Below are 24,965 nucleotides of genomic sequence, written 5' to 3'. Positions count from 1 at the left end.
TTGTAATTGTTAAACTTAGTTTTAAATGATTGATTAGAAGAAAAAAAAAGATAATTAAAATTATATCCTACTAAAAAAAAAAACAGTGTTGTTATTTCTTGACAGTATATTTTTTATTACTTGTAAAAAATCATATATATATATTATTATGTGTAACAATAAGCAGTGCTAGTAAAAGATCATTTTTATTACCTAATAATAATAATTATGAATTAATTTTTTTATTTAAAAATCATTCGAAAAATAAAATTTATCACTCGGGCTAATTATAATGAAAACAATATAATTTAAAGTTTTATAATTAATAATTATTATAATATAAGTAAATTAATTGTATAAATAACTAATGACGTTGAATTTAGCAGTCACTTGACAATTTTTTTAATTTTTTTTAACAAAAAAATTTGTTGCAATTATTTTTAAAAAATTACATTTTTAATTTTTTTTTAATTTTTATGTCAATTTTTTTTTAACAAACAAATTTGTTCCAAAATTTATTTTTTAAAAATTGTATTTTTAATTTTTTTAAATTTTCACATGTTAATTTTTTTTGTAACAAACAAATTTGTTGCAAAAATTATTTAAAAAAATTGCATTTTAAATTTTTACGTCAATTTTTTTTTTTAACAAACAAATTTGTTCCAAAAAATAATTTTTAATTTTTTTTAATTTCTGTCAATTATTTTCCTCTAATTTCTTACAAAAATAAAAAAAAACAATTAAATAACTGCTAAATAAATTAATATAAATAACTATACAACAGTAGAGTCTTTAGACGAGGGCTGTTGAGATGGTTGTACGTTGCTGCAGTCTTTATTGTCACTCTCATTGCCTCTGTTTGAATATTTATAAAACCCAAATGAAAAAAAAGAAAAAATAAATAAAACCAAATTAAAAAAAGCGTTTTTAGCAAATAATAAAACAAAATAAATAAAATCAAAAATATACCTTCGGGCAATGTGGGACTGACAGGGTAAAATTGGTTGAGCTGGATTAATTCTCGCTTGCACGAGAGGCACGTGGGGCGTTGAAATTCTCTGCCGACTAAATCCCATATTATTCTCCACACTATCACTTTCAATCCCATTAATATTAACATTATTATTATTACTACAATTATTATTATTATTATTATTCAAATTCTTAGGCTGATTATTAGGTTCAATTTTTTTCCTGAATTTTGTAGAATATTTATAAAAGTCCGACATCTCAAAGGGCTTGGTGACCTCTTTATAAGGCTGATACTTTCCGGGGTGAATAATAGTCCTCCCATCGGTAGCTAATTTATTGTCCGGAGACGCAAAGTTCGAGGGTTCAAAGGCGTCGCCGTTTATTGATTTACTGCTAGACAGCCGGGTGTTTGATTCAGCGGGGATTTCAAGGTTCTTGAGCGTCTGGGACAAGGTGGCGGGAGGCTTAGAGTAGTCCAGGTCAATGGAGGTCTCGTACCACTCTTTTTCAGAATCTCTGTACGAGCTCCGGGTATCCGGGCCTGGGCTGTCCTCAACAATGCTGTGAAAGACGGAGCCAGCCGTCGGGGAAGGTAGAGTAATCGCAGCAGTGGTCTCTACCACAGGAGTAATTGACTTATTGTCTTCCTGGTGCCAAGTCTCAACACTGCCCAGCGACTGAGTCCTTAAAAGAGTGCGTGACTGCGACAAGTTAAGTCGTTCAGGTCTAGCTGGACCCTTTGTATTGCTGCCCAAATATTTGGGGTTGTTTTGACTGCTAGTGAACCCAGTGACATTGCTTTGCTTCACGAACTTGGTCTGGACCGGCTTGAGCCCTCCAACTTGAGGTCCCAGGGTCATCAAACCTTGCCCAAGGTCAAGAGCGTTTGCTTGGTAATTAATATTACCCGCATATTTCCGGCGATCTATGCTGCCAAATCTATCAGGATGTTGCTGCTGATGCTGTTGCTGTTGTTGATACTCTGTATTAACACCCGGCCAGAGAATTTCATCTCCATTAATTACCCAGCTGTCAGCAGAGCTTGCAAATTCTTGGCGCCGAGAAATAGGCGGCATGCTTTGATGATTATTCCTTTTAAGTAATTTATCTTGCATTGAATTTCGCTCGTGTAAAACTGGAGGAATTTGTTCGAAATTTTCATTAGAAGAAACGTGGACGAATGGATCTGAGGGATAGTAAGGTAACCGGGAGCGGTATTGATTTGTTGTTAACTCAAATTTTCCAGTTGTCTCAATATTGGCGCCGACTGACTGGGACGAGGGGAGAATCTCGCTGATATTAGGCGACAACTGGCTCTGGTGATAGTAATGGTGATATCTAGGAGAAGGTTGCTTGTAAGTGCTTGATAGCTGGCGCTGGTTGTAGTATGGCACCTCGCTTTGGCGTTTAGGCCACAAATTTGGAGTACTGTCTTCTTTGTTGGAGATCATGCGGTAAGTCCTTTCGGGTAATTGGGGGTGCTTGTGGTGCAGAGATACTTCGTCTGAGTCGTGAGAGTACGTAGACACACGGTGTTGTTGATTTCCGAGGATATATATGTCGGAGTTTTCATTCAAATCGTGAATTCCGTCGCTTCGAGAACTTTTACTGCTGCCACCTCCTAATACTGAACCTTCGTTCAGCCAGTCACTCTTGTCGTTTTTAAAGTGATTCTGATCGTGGACTGACGTCAGCGACGACTCATCAGGACTAATTACTTTTGATGACTTATCGTAAGTTAGTTGCGGGTTTAAGATTTTATCTGCAATAAATTATTTTTTATTCAATATATAATTTATCTAATCTATATTATAAAAGAATAAGAAAAATTTTGTGTCCAGGATAGTTAATGATAAATTGTTTTTTTAGTTAAATTTAGTGTCATTGCCAAAGTCTTAATTTGAATTTGTGCCTTTTCAAGGTTTCATATCGTTCTCATTGATAGTCAATTTATTATGATAAGTATTTAAGCTGCATTCGAAAATACTTTGTCTGTAGATTTATAATTAAGAAATGACATTGTATCTTGTGAACTATTGACATTTTTAAAGATATAAGCTCATCCGGATGTTACACTCATCAAGAGCTTTCATTTGAGTACCCACATGCATTTTTGATATATTTTTCATATATTCATATATATAATATATATAAATATATGAAAAATTGATGTGGGTACTCAAATGAAAGCTCTTGATGAGTGTAACATCCGGATGAGCTTATATCTTTAAAAATGTCAATATTTAAGAAAGTACAGTGAAATTTAATAAATATCTTAAAAACTAATGACATTTTTAAAGATATAAGCTCACCCCAACATTACACCCATCGAGACCTTTCATTTGAGTACCCACATCAATTTTTCATATATTTTATATATTTATATATATATCATATATATGTATATATGAAAAATATATCAAAAATGCAAGTGGGTACTTAAATGAAAGCTCTTGATGAGTGTAACATCGGGATGAGCTCATATCTTTAAAAACGTCGAAATTTAAGAAAGTACAGTGCAATTTAACAAAATTCAATAATTAATTTCATAATTTAACCTGGAGCTGCATTGAATGGCGGGCGGGGTTTTTTTGATTTATGTTTGGCGTAAGTCGAGCCAGACGGTAGAGCAGTATCATCAGAAAAAATAGAAGATTGCCAGGGTGTCGACTCGGCGATATTAGGCCGCCTGGGTAATTGTCCATAGCTCAGTCGGATAAAAGTCAACCTTGTATCCAACTCCTTAATACGTCTTTGAGCTTGCTGATAAACTGATCGGTGCTTTCTGCGAACTGCTTTGCTTTCCGATGAATCACTGCAGATAGCGAACGCCGCTGTGGCAATACTTGTTTGTACTTGACGTTCCAATTCCAACGCTGATTCTTCCTATTATTAACAGTTAATCATCAACAATAATTTTATTTCATTTAAAATTATGATAAAACTTACAGCTTCGCTGCTCTTGAGTTTATTGATAAGATTCTGCGGGTATGCAAATGAAGTTCCAACTCGCCTGCGAAAAAGCGGCGGACTCTCTCCCGGATCCAAGGGAATCTCTGGAGGCAAAATACCTGTCAGTTCGGCTTCGTCGATGCACAAATTTTTCAGCTCATTATTTTTGCGAGCTAGCTTTTCTTCGAGTGCTTCGCGACGTTGACGAAGCCATTGGAGTCGGCTTGCTGAGGCTGTGTTTGTCTCTATCCTCGATTTCTGTTCACTCTCAGCCATCACTGAAAAATAAGTTTATTTATTTATCACTCACTTACACTCTCACCGCTTATCAATAAAAAATAAATAAACAGAAAAATAATGTAAACAAAAATAAACTCACCCATATTCGTAGCAAGTTATTAAAAAGCCAACTTGTAATTTATTTACGGCAAAACTGACTCCATTATTTTTTTAAATTGTTCCCATTGTAATAACTATTGTATTACGACAAATAATTATTGTTACGTGACACCAATAGTACTTTTAACAAGTATCTGGTTTGTTATTATGCAATTGCATTGCTTTAAACTTATCAATGCTGAGTGTGTGTATATTTATAAATATTGGTGGATGTATTTAATTTTTAATCCCCATTGCTGGTAATACTTCCTTGTGTTGTGGGTAAACGCTACAATCGACAATATATTTTCTGTATATATACTCGAAGCGTGAACGCCTGTACATATTAATAGTACTCGATACTATTACTATCGCTGTACGTATAACTGACCTTGTATAAATGTGTACGTGAGAGTACGTATATGTACAGTGTGTGACAGTCAGTGACTGGTAGGCTGGTAATTCTGGAAAAAAAGTTTAATAATAATAATAAACATTCTCTGTATTACAATTACTATTATTGTTGTTATTGTCATTATTGCTATTTTACGTTACAGAAGATGACATCAGCGCCATCTTGGTTGCGGGAAGAAAAATTGTTCTTAAATATTTTAATTGTGTTGTTTATTATTGGATTCTTTAATGTCAAATAAATATTTTTTTTTAACAAATAAAAATATCATTGAAGTCAGCTGTCTTTTGAGTATTTTTTAATTTTTTTTAATAAATAAATTTATTCTAAAAAATTATTTTTAAAAAAATTGAATTTTTAATTTTTTTAAATTCTTACAGCTTTTTTTTATGACACTGATATTTGACAGGTATTAGAAATTTTTTTATAATTTTATAATAATAAAAGTTATTATAAAAAGAATATTTCACATGTAAAAATTAAAAAAAAATTATTAGTTAAAATTTTTATAGTTATTTTTTTATTGTAACTGATTTTTGTTATGAAAATTAAAAAAATTGACAGCTGTCAGCTAAGTTCAGTATCATTTTTTTGTTATAATTTATTTGTGATATTAAAGTTAGTAGTCACTTGACAAATTTTTTAATTTTATTTAACAAAGAAATTTGTTCCAAAAAATTATTTTTAAAAAATTGCATTTTTTATATTTCAAAATTTCTACATGTCAATTTTTTTTTATAATTTTTTCTTACTATAATTTATTTGTTATAAAATTTTTAAACTTATTAAATATGTGCTAAATTAATTTATAAAAATAAAGTTAGCCGGCATCTAAAAATTTTAATGATTTTTTTTTATTAAAGAATTATTTCAAAAAAATAAAAAAAATTTTTTTTATTTGTTAAAAACTTGAAAAACTATAAGTGCAATTTTTTAAAAAAATATTTTTTAGTTGTAATTTAATAAATTAAGCAAAATAAAAAAATCGAAAATGTCGGCTAACTTTATTATTGTAATTAATTTTCATAATTTATTTACAAAAATTCTTAAATATCTGTTAAATAAAATTTCATAATAAAACAGTGAGTTGTCAAAATTAACAATCAGCTGACAGTAAAAAAAATATTTTAAATAAATAACTTACTCATTTTGTATAAAGAACCTTTGTTTAATTTATTAAAAAATAATAAACTTTAAATTTCAATTGCAACCAAGTAAAGGTGATACTGCAGTTAACTACTTGTCAACAAAATAAAATTAGTACTACAAAAGTAAAAAATAACAGTGGCGCCACCTACAACAATATTTTTTGGTAAATCATTATAGCGCTTGTCAATAATTTTTTTTATTAAACTATTGTTAGGCATGTATATAAACATACAAATATATGTTTAAATGTTGAGATTGCAATTGGCCTGTTCAATTACAAGTCTCCTTTGTTGCAGAGAGTAATTGTTCTCCAAGAACACATGGTGTGTTGGTGTTTGAGGAACGTTGGAGAAAGCAAAAAAAATTCAAAATAAAACAGCGGGGAGCGGTGAGGAGACTTGTGATTCTGGCGGACAGAGCTTGAAGCTGGTGATTGGTGGATGGTGGTTGGAATAAAGCAGTTGAAATTTTATTTGTAAGCGGTTGAAACAAGAAAAGTTGAGCAAAAGTGACTACCGAGACAAAGGTTATTACGTGAGAATAAATTGTTTATTATTATTCGGTTTAAATATTGCAATCAGCTGTAATGTCACTTTGTAGTTGTTAAATATTGGAGTGTAATTTTATTGGCACGATGTTATTGATAATTCAGTGTGTGCGTACAATTATATTTTAGCGACTAATTCGTGGAATTTTTTAGGTTTTAGTAGAAACATGGAGGCTCTGATACCTGTAATAAATAAGCTTCAGGATGTTTTCAACACTATTGGAGCAGATGTCATTCAGTTGCCTCAGATTGTCGTATTGGGAACGCAGGTTAGTTTATTATTTATACATTTTATTTAGGGTTATTAAATATCAATAAAAATCTATGTCAAGAATTATTATTATTCTCATTAAATTCTTAAAAAATAATTATTTTATTAACAAAATTATTGATCCAGAGTTCTGGTAAGTCATCAGTCATCGAAAGCTTGGTAGGTCGTTCATTCCTGCCCCGCGGGACTGGAATCGTAACACGACGACCCTTGGTGCTCCAATTGGTCTACTCGCCGAAAGACGACCGGGAGAACCGCAACGCTGAAAATGGAACTCTTGACGTTGAAGAATGGGCTACCTTCTTGCACGACAAGCACAGGATCTTCAGAAACTTCGACGATGTTCGTCGAGAAATCGAAAAAGAAACGGAGCGCATGGCTGGCGGGAACAAGGGAATTTGCCCCGAGCCAATTAACCTGAAAATATTCTCCCCCAAAGTCGTCAACCTGACGCTCATTGACTTGCCGGGCATCACCAAAGTTCCCGTCGGCGATCAGCCGGAGGATATCGAGTCTCAGATTCGCCAGTTGGTACTTAAGTATATTTGTAATCCTAATTCTATTATTCTCGCTGTGGTCACCGCGAACACTGACATGGCCACCAGCGAGAGCTTGAAGTTCAGCAAAGATGTTGACCCGGATGGAAGACGTACTCTTGCTGTTGTTACTAAGTTGGATCTTATGGATGCAGGTAATTTTCTTCTTGCATTTTTACATGATTTTTTATCACAGACATTAAACATTTTTTTACAATTTTATAGCTATCAAATTATTATAAAAAAAAAGTTGATAAAAAAATTCTACACATAAAACTTGAAAAAATAATTAGTAATTAGAATAATTAAAAAAATTATTAGTAAAAATTTTTAGAAGCAATTTTTTAATTGTAATTGAATTACAAAAATTAAAAAAAATTGACAGCTGTCTTCAGTATTGTCATTTTTTTTTCTAGATAAAAAGTATAGGTATTTTAATGATAATTTTTTTTTTTTAATAGGTACTGATGCCATAGAGATACTTTGTGGACGTGTAATACCAGTTAAACTTGGTATCATAGGTGTAGTTAATAGATCCCAACAAGATATTATTAATAATAAAACTATTGAAGAGGCATTGAAAGATGAATCAATGTTTTTACAAAGAAAGTATCCGACTTTAGCTAATAGAAATGGTACTCCGTATTTAGCTAAGACTCTTAATCGTTTACTTATGCATCATATTCGCGATTGTTTACCTGAATTAAAGGTAATTTTTATTATTATAAATATTTAATTGATTAAGAATTTTTAATGAAAATTAAGTTAGCTGACATTTAAAAATTTTTAGAATTTTTTTTTTATTGAAAAAATTATTAAAAAAAATTTTCATTTGTAAAAAACTTGAAAAACTATAAGTGCAATTTTTAAAAAATATTTTTTTGTTCTAATTTAATTATTAAAAAAAAAAAAAGTTAAAAACGTCGACGAATTTTAGTATTATAAATTTTTATTAACAAATTTTTTAAATATTAAATTTTAATTTTAATTAAGATTAATTAATGGTTATAAATTAAAATTATAATCAAAATTAATTAAAAAAATTTTTTTTAATTATTTAAAATTAATTTTCTTAAAACTAATTTTATAAAATTGTTTAAAATTAATTCTAAATATTAAAAAAAATTTTTTTTAATTAATTTTAATTACTAAAAATTGATTATTATAATTAAAAAAAATTTATTGATTTAGATAATTAATTTTTAAATAAATTTTCAGACGCGCGTAAATGTAATGATTTCTCAATACCAAACACTATTAAATTCCTACGGTGAAGATGTATCAGACAAGAGCCAAACACTCTTGCGAATAATTATGAAATTTGCGAGCAGTTATTGCTCGACAATTGAAGGCACAGCACGTAACATAGAAACAACGGCGCTTTGCGGTGGAGCACGTATCTGTTATGTGTTTCATGTTTTATTCAAAGAAGCCTTGGACGGTATTCATCCGCTCGGCGGTCTCACCAAAATGGACATTCTCACTGCCATAAGAAACGCGACGGGTCCAAGACCGGCGTTATTTGTACCTGAAGTCTCCTTCGAGTTGCTAGTCAAGAGGCAAATCCGCCGCTTGGAGGATCCATCATTGAGGTGCGTTGAACTGGTCCACAGGGAGATGCAGGAGATTGTTCAGCATTGTGGTACTGAAGTTCATCATGAAATGCTGCGTTTTCCCAAGCTGTACGAACGCATTGTTGACACTGTAACTCAATTGTTGCGTAAACGGTTACCTACTACTAATTCAATGGTAAAAATTAATTTAAAACAATTTACTATTACTTAAAAATTTTTAAATTTAAAATAAAAAATTTATTTGTTAATTTTTCAGGTGAAAAATCTTGTTGCTATTGAATTGGCTTATATTAATACAAAACACCCGGATTTTAACAAAGAAGCGGCTTTAGTTTCTTCGTTATTAAAATCGACAGACATTGATAATATGAAGCATAGTCGTAAAAATGGAACACTTGCCAATGCTTCTAATACTTCTGTAACACCTGTTGGCGTGGTAATTTTTTTTTTAATTAATTTAATGATATTGAAATCAACAGATGAAAATTAAGTTAGCTGACATCTAAAAATTTTAATTTGTAAAAAACTAAGTGCAATTTTTAAAAAATATTTTTTAGCTCTAATTTAATAAACTAGCAATCTTACAGTCACTATGTGACTGCTGTGGCTTGTGAACTATAAAAAATGAAAATTTTGCTTTATTAAATAATGATTTTTATTAAATTGCACTGTACTTTCTTAAATATTGATGTTTGTAAATATATAAGCTCATTCCGATGTTACACTCATCAAGAGCTTTCATTTGAGTACCCACATGCATTTTTGATATATTTTTCATATATACATATATATATATATAAATATATGAAAAATTGATGTGGGTACTCAAATGAAAGGTCTGGATGAGTGTAATGTCGGGGTAAGCTTATATTTTTAAAAATGTCAATAGTTCTCAAGATACAAGGTCGTTTCTTAATTATGATAAATTGTACTGTACTTTCTTAACTATTGACATTTTTAAAGATATAAGCTCATTTTGCTGTTACACTTATCAAAAGCTTTCATTGGAGTACCCATATGCATTTTTGATATATTTTTCATATATATATATATATATATATATATATATGAAAAATTGATGTGGGTACTCAAATGAAAGGTCTCGATGAGTGTAACATCACGATGAGCTTATATCTTTAAAAATGTCAATAGTTCACAAGATACAATGTCATTTCTTAATTATGTTAAGAAATTTTTAAAAAATTATGTGTAAATTTAAAAAAATATTTTTTTTATCATAATTAATTTGTTAAAAATTGTCAGATGTCCACTAATCAATTGAATAATTAAAAATAAATTTTTGCAATTGAAACAGAATAAAATGGTAAACAACAAAGAAGAATTATTGGGTATTGTGGAGCAGAGTAACAAAGAGCAAAGTCAAAATCACTGGTTGCTTAGTAATTTACTGCCTCAAGGCAGGACAGACTCATCCAGTACAACTGAAAATTCTCCAGTGAGAACTCGCGACGGCGCTAAATCCCCAGCATCTATGCAAGGTAGTGATGTAATCAACAACATCGAGGATTGGCAGCAGAAAAATTCACCACAACAGAAAGCTGTTAATCTGCTTTCCGAAGTACCCTCTCAAACGAATAATAATCGTAAACTCAGCGAACGAGAACAAAGAGACTGCGATGTAATTGGTAATTGAATTTTATTTTATTTATTTATCTATTTTTTTTTTTTAATTTTAACTGTCATTGTCAAAGATAATAAATTGGTTTATCATTAACGTTTGCAGAGAGACTCATCAAGTCGTATTTCTTCATTGTCCGCAAATCTATTCAAGACAGTGTACCAAAGGCTGTCATGCATTTTCTTGTTAATTTTGTTAGAGACAATTTACAAAGCGAGTTAGTAACGCACTTGTACAAAACGGATCAAGCTGAAGCATTATTAAATGAAAGCGAACACATTGCCGTTAGACGTAAAGAAACTAGTGACATGCTGGAGGTATTTATAATTATTATAAAATTATTTTTATTTTTTATTATAATTGTATTGTAATTAATTTATTTTTTTTATTACAGGCATTGACACAAGCAGGCAATATAATTAGTGAAATCCGTGAAACGCACATGTGGTAATAATGAAGTTTAAGATAAATAAAATGTGCTAAGGCAGTTTCTGTTTCTGCTACTTGCTGTGCTAGTGTCAAAGACTAGATGTAATCGTGTTAAAAAATTTACATTTATTATTATTACTTTTAATTATAATTACAATTGTTATCATTACTTTTATTTAATATCTTTTACGTCGTAACTAAGTAACACGATTAATTTATCAATCAACACAGTGTATCAATTTTTATTTCACAATAAAAAATTATCTATGTAAACTCTTTACAGTATTTATTTTTATTTAGAAAAAATTGTGTCAATTTTTTTAATTTTTATTACAAATCAATTACAATGTAAATAAATTAATTAAAAAAAATTTTTTTTTTAATTTTTACTTGAAGAATTTTTTTCATAATAATGAAATTTAATTTAGCAGATATTTGATCATTTTTATGGCAAATAAATTATGACAAAAAAAATTTACATGTAGGAATTTTTAAAAATTAAAAATGCAATTTTTTAAAAATTATTTTTTTGAACAAATTTGTTTGTTAAAAAAATTTTTTTAATTGTTAAATGACAGCTAAATTTAATGTCATTAATAATTTAATTAATATAAAATTTAAAAAAAATTTCTAACATGTGTTTTATATGAAAATAAAGTTAGCCGGCATCTAAAAATTGTTACGATTTTTTTTATTAAAGAATTATTACAAAAAAATAAAAAAAATTTTTTTATTTGTTAAAAACTTCAAAAACTATAAGTGCAATTTTTTAAAAATATTTTTCAGTTATAAGTTAATAAATTAAGCAAAATAAAAAAATAAAAAATGTCGGCTAACTTTATTATTATGTGTTTTATTGTCAAACAAAATTTTTTATTTAATTAAAAAAAAAATTTATTTATAGAAACTTACATTATCGGCAGGATCAAGCAGTCAGTTCACTGACAGGAGGACAGTGGCGCGGATGTCTCGTGCAATTATTTATATATGGTTGTAAAATAGTCATAGTGGGGGAAAAAATTATGACTTCCTCGGAAGCAATCCAACTCTGTCAATACAATATAATTTAAAATAATAAATTCCTAAAAACACTTAATTATTAATTAATAATTATTATTATTATTATTGTGATTATAGTTTTAAATTTAATTAGTGATATTTATTTCAAATGTGAGTATTGCAAAGCTGCTGAGCGTAATTTTTAATTGCTTTTTGTACTATTTACTCACAGCAATAGTAACAATAACAATAATTGTCCTGTTCTGAACAAAATAGTGCATATCTATTAATAATGCATCACGAGTGTATTGAAATTGTTGACAGTAAGACGGCTGTGTAATTAAATTACACACTTTTGACAGCTGTAATTTTTTAACTCCAATTATTGTAAATATAATACTACCTAACACAATTGTAACAATAATTTAATGATTTAAAATATTTAAAGTGACTGTTAGTTTAATTGAGTTTTGCTAAAATTCACTGCTTTAATTTAATAAAATAAATAAAAATGTTGAATCGATTTAAATCGGCGTTGATGAATGCTGTCGGTGGGACTGAACTTGGTTTACAGTATCATCATGATTCGGATGGTGAAATATCCAAAGATAATGTTAATTCAAGTGTTGTGGAAATTGAAGCTAAACCTTACAGCAGGCCTAGTTTTTTAGGATTGACCACCGAAGAGACTCAGGTATTTAATTATTTATTTTTTTTATGACAGTGAAATTGACAGACTGAAATTTTTTTATAATTTTTAACAATAAAATTATTGTAAAAAAAAATGACTTAAAGTTAGCCGTCACTTGACCAGTTTTTAATTTTATTTAACAATTAAATTAATTCTAAAAAATTATTTTTTAAAAATTGCATTTTTAATTTTTTTAAATTTCTACATGTCAATTTTTTTTCTTATTTATTTTTGTCATAATTTATTTGCTAACAAAAGTTCTAAAAATTATTAAATTAATTTTCTTAAATAAAAAAATGAAAATTAATTAAGTAGATATTTAATAATTTTTAGAACCTTTGTAAATAATTAAATTATGGCAAAAAAAAAAAAGAAAAAAAATTGACATAGAAATTAAAAAAAATTAAAAATTCAATTTTTTAAAAATAATTTTTTAGAGTTAATTTAATTGTTAAATAAAATTAAAAATTAGTCAAGTGACTGCGAACTTTAAAGTCATAATAAAAAAATACTAGTAAAAATTTTTAGAAGTAACTTTTTTAATTGAAATTGATTTGTTATTAAAATAAATAAAAATTGACAATTGTCGGCTGATTTCAGTATTATTTTTACTTAATTATTTATTTAATTATTAATTATTTTTTAACTGATAAAAATATATTGCTCGTCTAGGTGAGTGCTGACCATAAAGTAAGACCCATCATAGTACCCAGAGACTTGAGCCGCCTGCCATGGTGTGCTGGGTACGCAGAGTGTATAAACGCTGGCAAGAGCATGTGGAACGAAGACCAAGCAGCTGCTACAAGAGGCGACTTAGTTTTACCTGATACCGATTTTAACGATATTACATTGCCTTATGTAATGTTCTCGATGTTTGATGGACATGCTGGTTATCAGGTGGCTTTAACAGCTAGATTACATCTTCATAGAATTATTCTTGTGAGTATCAAAGGTGATTTAGATAATCGCTTGAATGATAACATGACAGTCTTCGGAAATAAATTTTTTATCGCAATAATAATTATTATTATTTAATAAATTACACGTTTTGTCCCTACAATTTAAAATTCCATTATTGAGAAAACATTTTGCTATAATTTTATTTAGATGACTGAATCTAGGAGACATTTATTTTTTATATTAAAAAAAATTAATTAAAAATTATTATTCTAAAAAAATGCACTTGGAAATTTTTTCATTTTCTAATTATCTATTTTTTTTAAATAAATTTTTTAACTTGCAATTTAATTTAAAAAAAAAAAAAAATTATTGAACACAATTAATTAAGAAGTTAAATAATTAATGTGATGTTTTTAATTTTTTTAGAATAAATTACAAGCGATACCAGGTAACATTCTAATGAATAAAAATGAAGACAGTACAATAACAGGACAACAGCTAGTTGTTGGTGCAATTGAAATGGCTTACAGAGAAATGGATCAATTAGTTGAATATCTAGCTCTTAACGGCGGGGGTGGCTGTACTGCAATTACTGTATTATTTTTAAACGGCGTACTTTACGCAGCTGGTGCTGGAGATTCAAGGTATTAATTATTAATTACAATATTTAGTTAAAAAATTATTAAATAATTTATTGTAAAAATTATTAAATAATTTATTGTAAAAATTATTAAATAATTTATTGTAAAAATTATTAAATAATTTAATATAAAAGTTATTAAATAATTTAATAAAAAAATTATTAAATAATTTAATAAAAAAATTATTAAATAATTTAATAAAAAAATTATTAAATAATTTAATATAAAAGTAATTTATTGTTTATTTAACAGAGCAGTATTGGTGTACGGAGATGACCAACGAGCATTGACAAATGACCACACACCCGACTCAGAATCCAACCGAGTAAGAGCCTTAGGATTTTTGAAAAGTACCGAGTTGCTTAAAGGACACTTTACACCTCTAGAGTTTAAAAAACGTCCTTTAGAACGGGAGCTCGGTACTATGGTGCTGTACAGAGAGCCGTTCATGACCGGGTGGGCTTATAAAAGTTTAACCACCTCAGATTTGAGATTACCATTAGTCTCTGGGCACGGAAAGCGAGTAAGTTTATTATTTGATGTTTAATCAGAGTTTTTTATGGAATTAAATAGTTTGATTAACTATGTTGTTTGGTGGAATATAGAGCAGAGTAATGGGGACTATTGGAGTAACGAGAGGTTTTGGAGATCACGGCCTAAAAGCAGCAAACACCGGAGTTAGTATTAAGCCTTTTCTCTCGTCACAGCCGGAAGTACAGTACTTTCAATTAGAGGATTATCAATTAACTGAACGAGATTGTATTATTATTGCTACTGACGGGTTATGGGACGTTGTGTCTGATAAAGATGCTGGAAATATTTTTAGAAAAATTCTTGCTCCTGACACACCGTCTTTGGAGTATAGGTAATTTTATTATAATACTAAAGTTAGTCGATATTTTTTTTTTTTTTTTATTTATTAAATTGAAGCTAAGAAAGGATTTTTTATCTTGTCAACTATTGACATTTTTAAAGACATAAGTTCACCCCGACATTGCACTCATCAAGACCTTTCATTTGAGTACCCACATCAGTTTTTCATATATTTTATATATGTATATATTTCATGAATACCATATATATAAAATATATAAAAAATGCCATGTGGGTACTCAAATGAAAGGTCTCGAAGAGTATAACATCGAAATGAGTTTATATCTTAAAAAATATCATTAATTAAGAAATAAAACTGTATCTTGTCAACTAATGGTATTTTTAAAGATATAAGCTCATCCTGATGTTACACTCATCAAGACCTTTCATTTGAGTACCCACATCAATTTTTCATATACTTTATATATTTATATATATTATATATAGGTATGTATGAAAAATATATGAAAAGTGCATGTGGGTACTCAAATGAAAGCTCTTGATGAGTGTAACATCGGGATGAGCTTATATCTTTGAAAACGTCAATAGTTAAGAAAGTACGGGGCAATTTAATAAATATCTTGTGAAATATTGACATTTTTAAAGATATAAGCTCACCCTGACATTATACTCATCGAGACTTTTCATTTAAGTACCCACATCAATTTTTTTATATATTTTATATATTTATATATTTCACAAATACCATATATATGAAATATATAAAAAATGCCATGTGGGTACTCAAATGAAAGATCTCGATGAGTGTAACATCGAAATGAGTTTATATCTTCAAAAATATCAATAATTAAGAAATTACATTGTATCTTGTCAACTAATGACATTTTTAAATATATATAAGCTCACCCCGAAGTTATACTCATCAAGACCTTTCATTTGAGTACCCACATCAATTTTCCATATATTTATATATATTATATATATATATATATATATGTATGTATGAAAAATATATAAAAATGCATGTGGGTACTCAAATGAAAGCTCTTGATGAGCGTAACATCGGGATGAGCTTATATATTTAAAAACGTCAATAATTAAGAAAGTACAAGGCAATTTAATAAATATCTTGTGAAATATTGACAATTTTAATAATATGAGCTCATCCCGATGTTACACTCACTAAGACCTTTCATTTGAGTACCCACATCAATTTTTCATATATTTATATATATTATATACATATGTATACATGAAAAATATATGAAAATGCATGTGGGTACTTAAATGAAAGCTCTTGATGAGTGTAACATCGGGATGAGCTTGTATCTTCAATAACGTCTATAGTTAAGAAAGTACAGTGCAATTTAACAAAAGTCATTATTTAATAAAGCAAAATTTTATTTATTTATAGTTCACAAGTCACAGCCGTCACATAGTGACTGCAAGCTTGCTAGTAATAATAATAATAACTTAAAAATTATTATTAATTAAAATTTTTGTAAATGTAACTTGTAAATTTATTAATGAAAATAATAATTTATTATTTGTAGATTGACAATGGCAGCACAAGAGCTAGTACAAGCAGCTCGAGGAAGATTAATCGGTAGAATGTGGAAAAGCAAGCCCGATAAAGAAAAAGATAAAACTGAAAAAGACGAGGACATTGACGAAAGGTATTGGCCTATGGCGTCAGTTGACGACATCAGTGTAATGGTAATTCCACTGTATCCGTATTTATGCGAGCACAGACAGTGGAAGAAAACCGCTCAACAGGAACGACGATTTTCTATGGATAATTCAGTAGTTACATCACCCACTCTTTCTAATTAAATAAATTGTTATTGATAATAGTTTAACTATGATCATCATTTTTTATTATTAAATACATAAATTTAATAGTATTTTCGATAATCTTAAAATCGTATAAATTTATAAATTTTTTTTATTTTAATATCATTGCTGATTTATTATTTCAACTTAACAGCTTTAGTGTTGTAAAGCTTTAAAAGCCAATCACTCTACTTAACGCAATTTATATTTATTAGACATTCCATTTATCAGGAAAAAAATACTTACTTTATTTTTTACAGAAAAAAAAATTTATAATTTATATTAATTAAATAAATAGAAATATTTAGCTCTGGTATTAATTTAATGCGTACATTATTTAATTGCTATAAGCAATTAAGCTCTCGATATTTTATTTTCGAGCTTACTTCTTTTTACTTATAAATTTGTAAATAATAATAAAATTAAAAATACTTTATTTTTCACTATGAAATGTATAAATAAAATGTTTGATTACCGTAAAATGTTAAATAATTTCGCTGTAATTCAAATAAATCACCAGACTTGATCTAATTTTTGTAAAACTGTTTCTGTTTGTAAGATTTAAGCAGCAATGGAATTTTCGACGCTGGTTTTAATTTGTAAATACGCGACTGGTTGTATAAATATTTAAGTTGATTAATATTTTCTTGGGTCAAGACAGTATTGGGAGAAATTGGGTTAATGCTCAAAAGTTCATCAGACTGACAGTCATTCCGACTGCTCAAATTATTCAACACTTTATCAATAAGAAGCATCATGACTTCCTGTACTTCATCCTGCGCTTCGTATTTTTTGCAATTAAAATTTCCATTCTGGATATTTAATTCTCTGGATATTTCTACCGGCAGATCATCCGAGTCAAATGTGAACACGTAGACTTTTTTGTAGCCTTCACAGTGGATAACATAAGGAATTTGTTGACTTGGCTGCAATTAATAGTTCTTTTATTTTACAAACTAAAAAATAATTTTTTTATTATATTTATTTTTTTATTAATTAAATTATCTGCATTTGAAAATGCTCCATCTTTAGATACATAATTAAGAAATGACCCTGTACCTTGTGAACTATTGACATTTTTAAGGATATAAGCTCATCCCGATGTTACGCCCATTGAGACCTTTCATTTGAGTACCCACATCAATTTTTCATATATTTATATAGTTATATTTATTATATATATATATGTATATATGAAAAATATATAAAAAATGCATGTGGGTACTCAAATGATAGGTCTCGATGAGTGTAACATCGGGATGAGCTTATATCTTTAAAAACGTCAATAATTAAGAAATGACATTGTATCTTTTCAATTAATGATATTTTTAAATATCTAAGCTAATCTCGACATTACACTTATCGAGACCTTTCATTTGAGTACCCACATCAATTTTTCATATATTTTATATATTTATATATTTCACAAATACCATATATATAGAATATATAAAAAATGCCAATTGGGTACTCAAATGAAAGGTCTCGATGAGTGTATCATCGGGATGAGCTTAAATCTTTAAAGATGTCAATAATTAAGAAATTACATTGTATCTTGTCAACTAATGACATTTTTAAAGATATAAGCTCATTCTGATGTTACACTCATCAAGAGCTTTCATTTGAGTACCCACATCAATTTTTCATATATTTATATAGTTATATTAATTATATATATGTATATATGAAAAATATATAAAAAATGCATGTGGGTACTCAAATGATAGGTCTCGATGAGTGTAACATCGGGATGAGCTTATATCTTTAAAAACGTCAATAATTGAGAAATGACATTGTATCTTTTCAATTAATGATATTTTTAAATATCTAAGCTAATCTCGACATTACACTTATCGAGACCTTTCATTTGAGTACCCACATCAATTTTTCATATATTTTATATATTTATATATTTCACAAATACCATACATATATATATAATATATGAAAAATGCCATGTGGGTACTCAAATGAAAGGTCTCGATGAGTGTAACATCGGGATGAGCTTATATCTTTAAAGATGTCAATAATTAAGAAATTACATTGTATCTTGTCAACTAATGACATTTTTAAAGATATAAGCTCATTCTGATGTTACACTCATCAAGAGCTTTCATTTGAGTACCCACATCAATTTTCATATATTTATATAGATATATTTATTATATATATGTATATATGAAAAAGATATAAAAAAGGCATGTGGGTACTCAAATGAACGGTCTCGATGCGTGTAACATCGGGATGAGCTTATATCTTTAAAAACGTCAATAATTAAGAAATGACATTGTATCTTTTCAATTAATGATATTTTTAAATATCTAAGCTAATCTCGACATTACACTTATCGAGACCTTTCATTTGAGTACCCACATCAATTTTTCATATATTTTATATATTTATATATTTCAGAAATACCATATATATGAAAAATATATAAAAAATGCATGTGGGTACTCAAATGAATGGTCTCGATGAGTGTAACATCGAAATGAGTTTATATCGTAAAAAATGTCAATAGTTAAGACACTACAGTGCAATTTAATAAAATTCATTATTTAATAAAGCAAGATTTTATTTATTTATAGTTCATAAGTAGACTGTAAGGTTGCTAGTTAATTATTAATTATTATCTAATAAATATTTTATTTACCTGCATCATTTGACAATTAAATTTTTCCTGGGCCTCGCAGATCGTCGACGGACCGCATGTCTCTTTAGTTTCATTATTTTCTTCGCAAGAAAATTTTATTTCTTCAACCGGTTGAGCTTCGGTTTGATTGCGTGAAATCAAAGTAGTAAAACATTTTTTAAATATTTCATATCCAATTAAACTGAAAACAAAACTTAATTAATTAACTAGAGTACTTAATTAATTAATTAATTAGTTAATTAAAATTTTACATAATAAGTCCAATTGCAAGTAGCAGTAAAATCGATAGCTCATAATTTTTCAATTGATTTGTCGATAAAATTAGCTCTTGTATTCTTGATATTACTTTTTCATACCAACTTACTTTGTGGTGACCGTAAACCAGCAAATATAACTGATAATTTAACTTTTCATCGAGGTACGGAAAGAAATTCATTATTTATTTATTTTATTTCAGTATGACTGTTAATAAAATAAGTTGTTAAATATTCACACGCTTTCAGGACATTTTAAGCTGATAAATTATTCACACAAAAGTCATTAATTATTTCAAATTTCAACGTTTCTATTTTATGAATGTTAAATAAAGTCACTTTAAAATTTAACTCGATAAATTTAATTACAGTTTCTGTGTGACACATCATCATATATTATATTTACTCTTAAAAAAAAAAAAAAAACTTTTATTTATAAGTTTCAACTGTTTTTGATAGATATTATTTAAGTTAAAAAAAAATAAAAATAGTATAAATTTATCAGAAATATTTTATCATAAATTAACAACAAACATATTATGATTTTTATGATATTTATAAAAGCTGATTAAGGGGAGAGATAAAAAATTTAATTTCCTGAAATCAGACTAAGAGGATAGATAGATAATTAAAAAACATAAAAAATTAAATAACGCGAGTTATTTTATCAGATAAAATTACGATTGCTATCGGTAATAATTAATCGAAAGTACTGAACCGAGTATTTTAATTTTAATCTATATTATTAAGAGAATAAGCAAAACTTTGTGGCCAGTGTATTAATATGATGAAATGGGTTTTTATACATAATTAAGAAATGACCTTGTATCTTGTGAACTATTGACATTTTTAAAGATATAAGCTCATCCCGATGTGACACTCATCAAGACCTTTCATTTGAGTACCCACATCAATTTTTCATATATTTATATATATTATATATATCGATATATGAAAAATATATAAAAAATGCATGTGGGTACTCAAATGAAAGCTTTTGATGAGTGTAACATCGGGATGAGCTTATATCTTTAAAAAGGTCAATAATTAAGAAATGACCTTATATCTCGTAAACTATTGACATTTTTAAAGATATAAGCTCATCCCGATGTTACACTCATCAAGACCTTTCATTTGAGTACCCACATGGCATTTTTTATATATTTTATGTATATGGTAATCGTGAAATATATAAATATATAAAATATATGAAAAATTGATGTGGGTACTCAAATGAAAGGTCTTGATGAGTGTAACATCGGGATGAGCTTATATCTTTAAAATTATCAATAATTAATAAATGACATCGTATCTTGTCAATTAATGATATTTTTAAAGATCTAAGCTCACCTCGTCATTACACTCATCGAGACCTTTCATTTAAGTACCCACATCAATTTTTCATATATTTATATATTTCACAAGTACTATATATATATAAAATATATAAAAAATGTTATGTGAGTACTCAAATGAAAGGTCTCGATGAGTGTAACATCGGAATGAGTTTATGTCTTGAAAATTATCAATAATTAAGAAATGATTTTGTTTCTTCTAAATTATTGACATTTTTAAAGATATAAGCTCATCCGGATGTTACACCTATCGAGACCTTTCATTTGAGTACCCACATGGCATTTTTTATAAATTTATCATATATTTATATATATTACATATATGTATATGTGAAAAATATATGAAAATGCATGTGGGTACTCTAATGAAAGCTCTTGATGAGTATAACATCGGGATGAGCTTATATCTTTAAAAACGTCAATAGTTAAAAAATTACTGTGCAATTTAACAAAAGTCATTAATTTAATGAAGCAAAATTTTATCTATTCATAGTTCACAAATCACGGCAGTCACATATTGACTGGTTTGTAGTCAATATGATTAAATATCGAAATTTATATGAATTAAGCGATTAATTAATTATAAAATAAATTAATTAAGCTTGGATCAAATTGCAAATGGTGTGACAATTTAAATTAAATGAAGTGATTAAAAAAACATTGGGAAGAAATAAGAAAATATCTATATTGGGAAAGAGAACTCCCGATGAATAAATAATCAGTGGATTTAATTGAATCAAGGCTGGCGCTTTGTGCAAATTGAGGAGTGAGGAGTCGAAAGACGACGGGGTGGGTTTAGATTGAGATACCGGATCGTCTCCGTCGACGGATGAGTGTTTCAGAGGATATGGGAAGCTGATTTACATGGAAGGTACGAGAACTGTGACAGTCGAATGTGTGTCCTGTACATGCGAGCAAGGTGGGACGGGAGTGGTATGGTGTAGGATGTAAGTTGAAGGAAGAAGCGACCGTGCCTGGCATTCGTTGCCCATTCGTGGTTTGGAGCATCAGTGGCCCCATTCAGGATGTGATGCTAGCTAGGGCGTGCTTGCTAGTAAATTAACGTTGTACAGAATGGTCTATGTATCTCAGTTGTACATAGAACAACTATACGCCGTTCTAAGTGAAACGCAAACTGACTGGTTAATTGAAATCCATCTCTACCTCCGCCGCTACTTCCAGATGAACTGGACTTGGACCACCGGCTGCTAAAGAGATAGTTTCATCCACATTTTCCTCACATAAATATACTCATAAGTACTTTTTTTTTTTTTAATTTCTTCCTCTGCTGTTAATTTCCTCTGAAATATGTATTTTTATTTTAATTATTTGCTTTTTAATTAAATAAATATTTTTTAAGATATTTTTAGACTTACTTGTCTTGGAATTTATTATTAAATAATTTTTTTAATTGATCTCTTTAGTCACTTAATTTAATGATTAAGAGAAAATTATTATCATAATAAATATTAAATATAAAAATTATTTATATTATTGAGAGAATAAGAAAAATTTTGTGTCTAAGATAGTTAATTTATGATAATAAGTATTTAGGCTGCATTCGAAAATACTCTATCTCTAGATACATAATTAAGAAACGAGCTTGTATCTTGAGAACTATTGACATTTTTAAAGATCTAAGCTCATCCCGATGTTACACTCATCAAGACCTTTCATTTGAGTACCCACATCAATTTTTCATATATTTTATATATTTATATATATGTATATATGAAAAATATATGAAAATGCATGTGGGTACTCAAATGAAAGCTTTTGATGAGTGTAACATCGGGATGAGCTTAAATCTTCAAAAACTTCGATAGTTAAAAAAGTACGACGCAATTTAACATAATTGAGAAACGACCTTGTATCTTGAGAACTATTGACATTTTTAAAGATATAAGCTCATTCCGATGTTATACTCATCGAGACCTTTCATTTGAGTACCCACATCAATTTTTCATATATTTTATATATTTATATATATGTATATATGAAAAATATATGAAAATGAATGTGGGTACTCAAATGAAAGCTCTTGATGAGTGTAACATCGGGATGAGCTTATATCTTTAAAAATGTCAATAGTTAAGAAAGTACTGTGCAATTCAACAAAAGTCATTATTTAATAAAGCAAATTTTTATTTATCTATAGCCCGCAAGTCATGGCATTTACATAGTGACTGCAAGGTTGCTAGTTTAATTTAATTATTTAAATTATAATTATTTTATTTGAATATTAAATTAAATTAATTATTTATTGATAATTTTTAAAAAAATTCTTTGAATTGCGCTCAAATTCTATTTAATACAGGTGATAATTATTTTTTTTGTTATTTTTCTATCTTTACTCCTACACAAAAAAAAATTTCATACTAATATGTACATAACTCTTCCACTTAAATGTATCAAAAATTTTTATATATCTTATTTTACGTAATAAATTATATAATTGAATAATCTAAAAATCTCTGATTCATTCCGAGAGATAAATTCTATAAAAAATCATAAATAATTATTTAAAAAAAAAAATACTTTCAAATTTTTGGAGCAAAAATCCAAATTTTATTGAAAATTTTCAATAAATAATTAAAAAAAATTTTTATTTATAATTATCCAGGTTGATAATTAAAAATATTTATGAAGTGAGTAATTCCTTGAATAATGACGGCATCATTATATTTTTTTGCTTGAGTTATCATTATTAAAATCAGTATTTACACTGACATGAGTCATTTATAGAGTAAAATGCGGTTGGTTGATAATAACGATTAAGAACCGCACATATATCTTTCCGTTGGTCTTACTCCTCTCGTATCGGATTTTTTCATACATCTCAAAGTTCTGCGAACAACAGATAAGATTAAAAACAGAGTATATATATCGGCGATAATTACAGAACTGCAGCATAAACAACAACACACTATTGTGATTAAAGTACAGTACTAGAATTAAGTTGTAAAAAAATGATTAAGAAGTGCTTTGTGTTACTTGCATTGGTAGTAGCAATTGGTATTGCAACATACGCACCGCCAGCCAAGTACCTCGATCATTACGCTGCCAATACAACCAATAAATCTCACCACTTAATAGCTGGTAGCAGACTACCTGGCGATCTTCTCTACTACCAGGCGTACATCGTTAAGTCTTCCTCGTGGCTTCAAGTTGTTTCCGTTGAAAAAACCTTCAATGTAAGCAAGAACCTCAGGATAACTCAGCTCCAAGCGTTGGACCAGAAAACTAATGGAAATGGAGCTTATGCTAAAATAGTTAGAGGCGGGCCAGGAACCAACAATGTCACCATTAAATTCAAGAGCCAAAGGAGTCATGGTATTAATTTCCTGGTACTTCTTTATGCTAGATAAATAAATTTTATTTTATTGTTTATAAATGGAAATTTTTAATTGCTCTGTATCTTAATTAAATACGTAGTTAATTATAAAATTATATTAAAACTAGCAACCTTGCAGTCATTATGTGACCACCGTGAATTGTAAACTATAAATAAATAAAATTTTGCTTTATTAAATTAATGACTTTTTTTAAATTGCACTGTACTTTCTTAAATACTGAAGTTTTTAAAGATATAAGCTCATCCCGACAATACACTCATCAAGAGCTTTCATTTGAGTACCCACATGCATTTTCATATATTTTTCATATATACATATATATATAATATATAATAAATATATGAAAAATTGATGTGGGTACTTAAATGAAAGGTCTCAATCAGTGTAATGTCAGGATGAGCTTATATCTTTAAAAATGTCAATAGTTCACAAGATACAAGGTCATTCCTTAATTATGTTAAATTGCCCTGTACTTTCTTAATTTAACTATTGATGTTTTTAAAGATATAAGCTCATCCCGATGTTGCACTCATCGAGACCTTTCATTTGAGTATCCACATGCATTTTTGATATATTTTTCATATATTCATATATATAAATATATAAATATA

General features: G+C 28.3%; 5 protein-coding genes across 7 annotated transcripts; 3 read left to right on the top strand and 2 right to left on the bottom strand.

The window, feature by feature from the left end:
* Window positions 1–299: 299 nt before the first annotated feature.
* On the bottom strand, window positions 300–4,739 carry LOC123258868 (putative uncharacterized protein DDB_G0291812). Of its 2 annotated transcripts, XM_044719125.1 has the most exons (6): window positions 4,283–4,739; window positions 3,901–4,181; window positions 3,510–3,837; window positions 949–2,713; window positions 753–834; window positions 300–343 (listed from the first exon to the last, which is right to left on the bottom strand). In XM_044719125.1, exons 1-5 carry the CDS (start codon window positions 4,284–4,286, stop codon window positions 753–755), a joined length of 2,460 nt encoding a protein of 819 aa, XP_044575060.1. In that variant the 5' UTR covers window positions 4,287–4,739; the 3' UTR covers window positions 300–343. The 2 variants fall into 2 exon arrangements, with proteins under 2 accessions (XP_044575060.1, XP_044575059.1); XM_044719124.1 differs by lacking the exon at window positions 300–343 and having other exon boundaries at window positions 679–834.
* A 1,315-nt stretch (window positions 4,740–6,054) lies between these two features.
* On the top strand, window positions 6,055–11,123 carry LOC123258818 (dynamin-1-like protein). 2 transcript variants are annotated; one of them, XM_044719048.1, is made up of 9 exons: window positions 6,055–6,368; window positions 6,543–6,658; window positions 6,787–7,351; window positions 7,658–7,905; window positions 8,415–8,945; window positions 9,027–9,206; window positions 10,086–10,416; window positions 10,515–10,726; window positions 10,804–11,123. In XM_044719048.1, the coding sequence occupies exons 2-9, from the start codon at window positions 6,557–6,559 to the stop codon at window positions 10,858–10,860; spliced, it is 2,226 nt and encodes a 741-aa protein (XP_044574983.1). In that variant the 5' UTR covers window positions 6,055–6,368; window positions 6,543–6,556; the 3' UTR covers window positions 10,861–11,123. The 2 variants fall into 2 exon arrangements, with proteins under 2 accessions (XP_044574983.1, XP_044574984.1); XM_044719049.1 differs by having other exon boundaries at window positions 6,055–6,376.
* An 804-nt stretch (window positions 11,124–11,927) lies between these two features.
* On the top strand, window positions 11,928–16,967 carry LOC123259250 (protein phosphatase 1H). The gene is made up of 6 exons (XM_044719591.1): window positions 11,928–12,531; window positions 13,201–13,467; window positions 13,855–14,072; window positions 14,322–14,592; window positions 14,675–14,934; window positions 16,457–16,967. The coding sequence occupies exons 1-6, from the start codon at window positions 12,349–12,351 to the stop codon at window positions 16,734–16,736; spliced, it is 1,479 nt and encodes a 492-aa protein (XP_044575526.1). The 5' UTR covers window positions 11,928–12,348; the 3' UTR covers window positions 16,737–16,967.
* Window positions 16,968–17,205: 238 nt separating this feature from the next.
* LOC123259550 lies at window positions 17,206–20,014 on the bottom strand. Its single transcript, XM_044720133.1, has 3 exons — window positions 19,641–20,014; window positions 19,390–19,570; window positions 17,206–17,662 (listed from the first exon to the last, which is right to left on the bottom strand). Exons 1-3 carry the CDS (start codon window positions 19,823–19,825, stop codon window positions 17,264–17,266), a joined length of 765 nt encoding a protein of 254 aa, XP_044576068.1. The 5' UTR covers window positions 19,826–20,014; the 3' UTR covers window positions 17,206–17,263.
* A 3,865-nt stretch (window positions 20,015–23,879) lies between these two features.
* LOC123259558 (probable salivary secreted peptide) lies at window positions 23,880–24,392 on the top strand. Its single transcript, XM_044720141.1, has one exon. The coding sequence runs from the start codon at window positions 23,968–23,970 to the stop codon at window positions 24,364–24,366; it is 399 nt and encodes a 132-aa protein (XP_044576076.1). The 5' UTR covers window positions 23,880–23,967; the 3' UTR covers window positions 24,367–24,392.
* The last annotated feature ends 573 nt before the right edge of the window (window positions 24,393–24,965 follow it).

Source organism: Cotesia glomerata, linkage group LG2 (assembly GCF_020080835.1).
Source record: "Cotesia glomerata isolate CgM1 linkage group LG2, MPM_Cglom_v2.3, whole genome shotgun sequence".
NCBI lineage: Eukaryota > Metazoa > Arthropoda > Insecta > Hymenoptera > Braconidae > Cotesia > Cotesia glomerata.
Note: the sequence above shows the minus strand (reverse complement) of the source record. Positions and strands in the feature narration are given on the sequence as shown.

Bases quoted from the DNA above. Each gene is read 5' to 3' on its own strand.
- LOC123258868 (XM_044719125.1), bottom strand. The intron at 3,838-3,900 runs GTAAGTTTTATC...TGTTAATAATAG, and splicing joins AACTCAAGAGCAGCGAAGCT to GAAGAATCAGCGTTGGAATT. The intron at 835-948 runs GTATATTTTTGA...ATATTCAAACAG, and splicing joins CAGTCCCACATTGCCCGAAG to AGGCAATGAGAGTGACAATA.
- LOC123258818 (XM_044719048.1), top strand. From the start codon at position 6,557: ATGGAGGCTCTGATACCTGTAATAAATAAGCTTCAGGATGTTTTCAAC. The intron at 7,352-7,657 runs GTAATTTTCTTC...TTTTTTTAATAG, and splicing joins GTTGGATCTTATGGATGCAG to GTACTGATGCCATAGAGATA. The intron at 10,727-10,803 runs GTATTTATAATT...TTTTTATTACAG, and splicing joins AAACTAGTGACATGCTGGAG to GCATTGACACAAGCAGGCAA.
- LOC123259250 (XM_044719591.1), top strand. From the start codon at position 12,349: ATGTTGAATCGATTTAAATCGGCGTTGATGAATGCTGTCGGTGGGACT. The intron at 12,532-13,200 runs GTATTTAATTAT...TTGCTCGTCTAG, and splicing joins TGACCACCGAAGAGACTCAG to GTGAGTGCTGACCATAAAGT. The intron at 13,468-13,854 runs GTGAGTATCAAA...TAATTTTTTTAG, and splicing joins ATCTTCATAGAATTATTCTT to AATAAATTACAAGCGATACC.
- LOC123259550 (XM_044720133.1), bottom strand. From the start codon at position 19,825: ATGAATTTCTTTCCGTACCTCGATGAAAAGTTAAATTATCAGTTATAT. The intron at 19,571-19,640 runs GTAAAATTTTAA...TTTTGTTTTCAG, and splicing joins CTTGCAATTGGACTTATTAT to TTTAATTGGATATGAAATAT. The intron at 17,663-19,389 runs GTAAATAAAATA...TATTAATTGCAG, and splicing joins TTAATTGTCAAATGATGCAG to CCAAGTCAACAAATTCCTTA.
- LOC123259558 (XM_044720141.1), top strand. From the start codon at position 23,968: ATGATTAAGAAGTGCTTTGTGTTACTTGCATTGGTAGTAGCAATTGGT.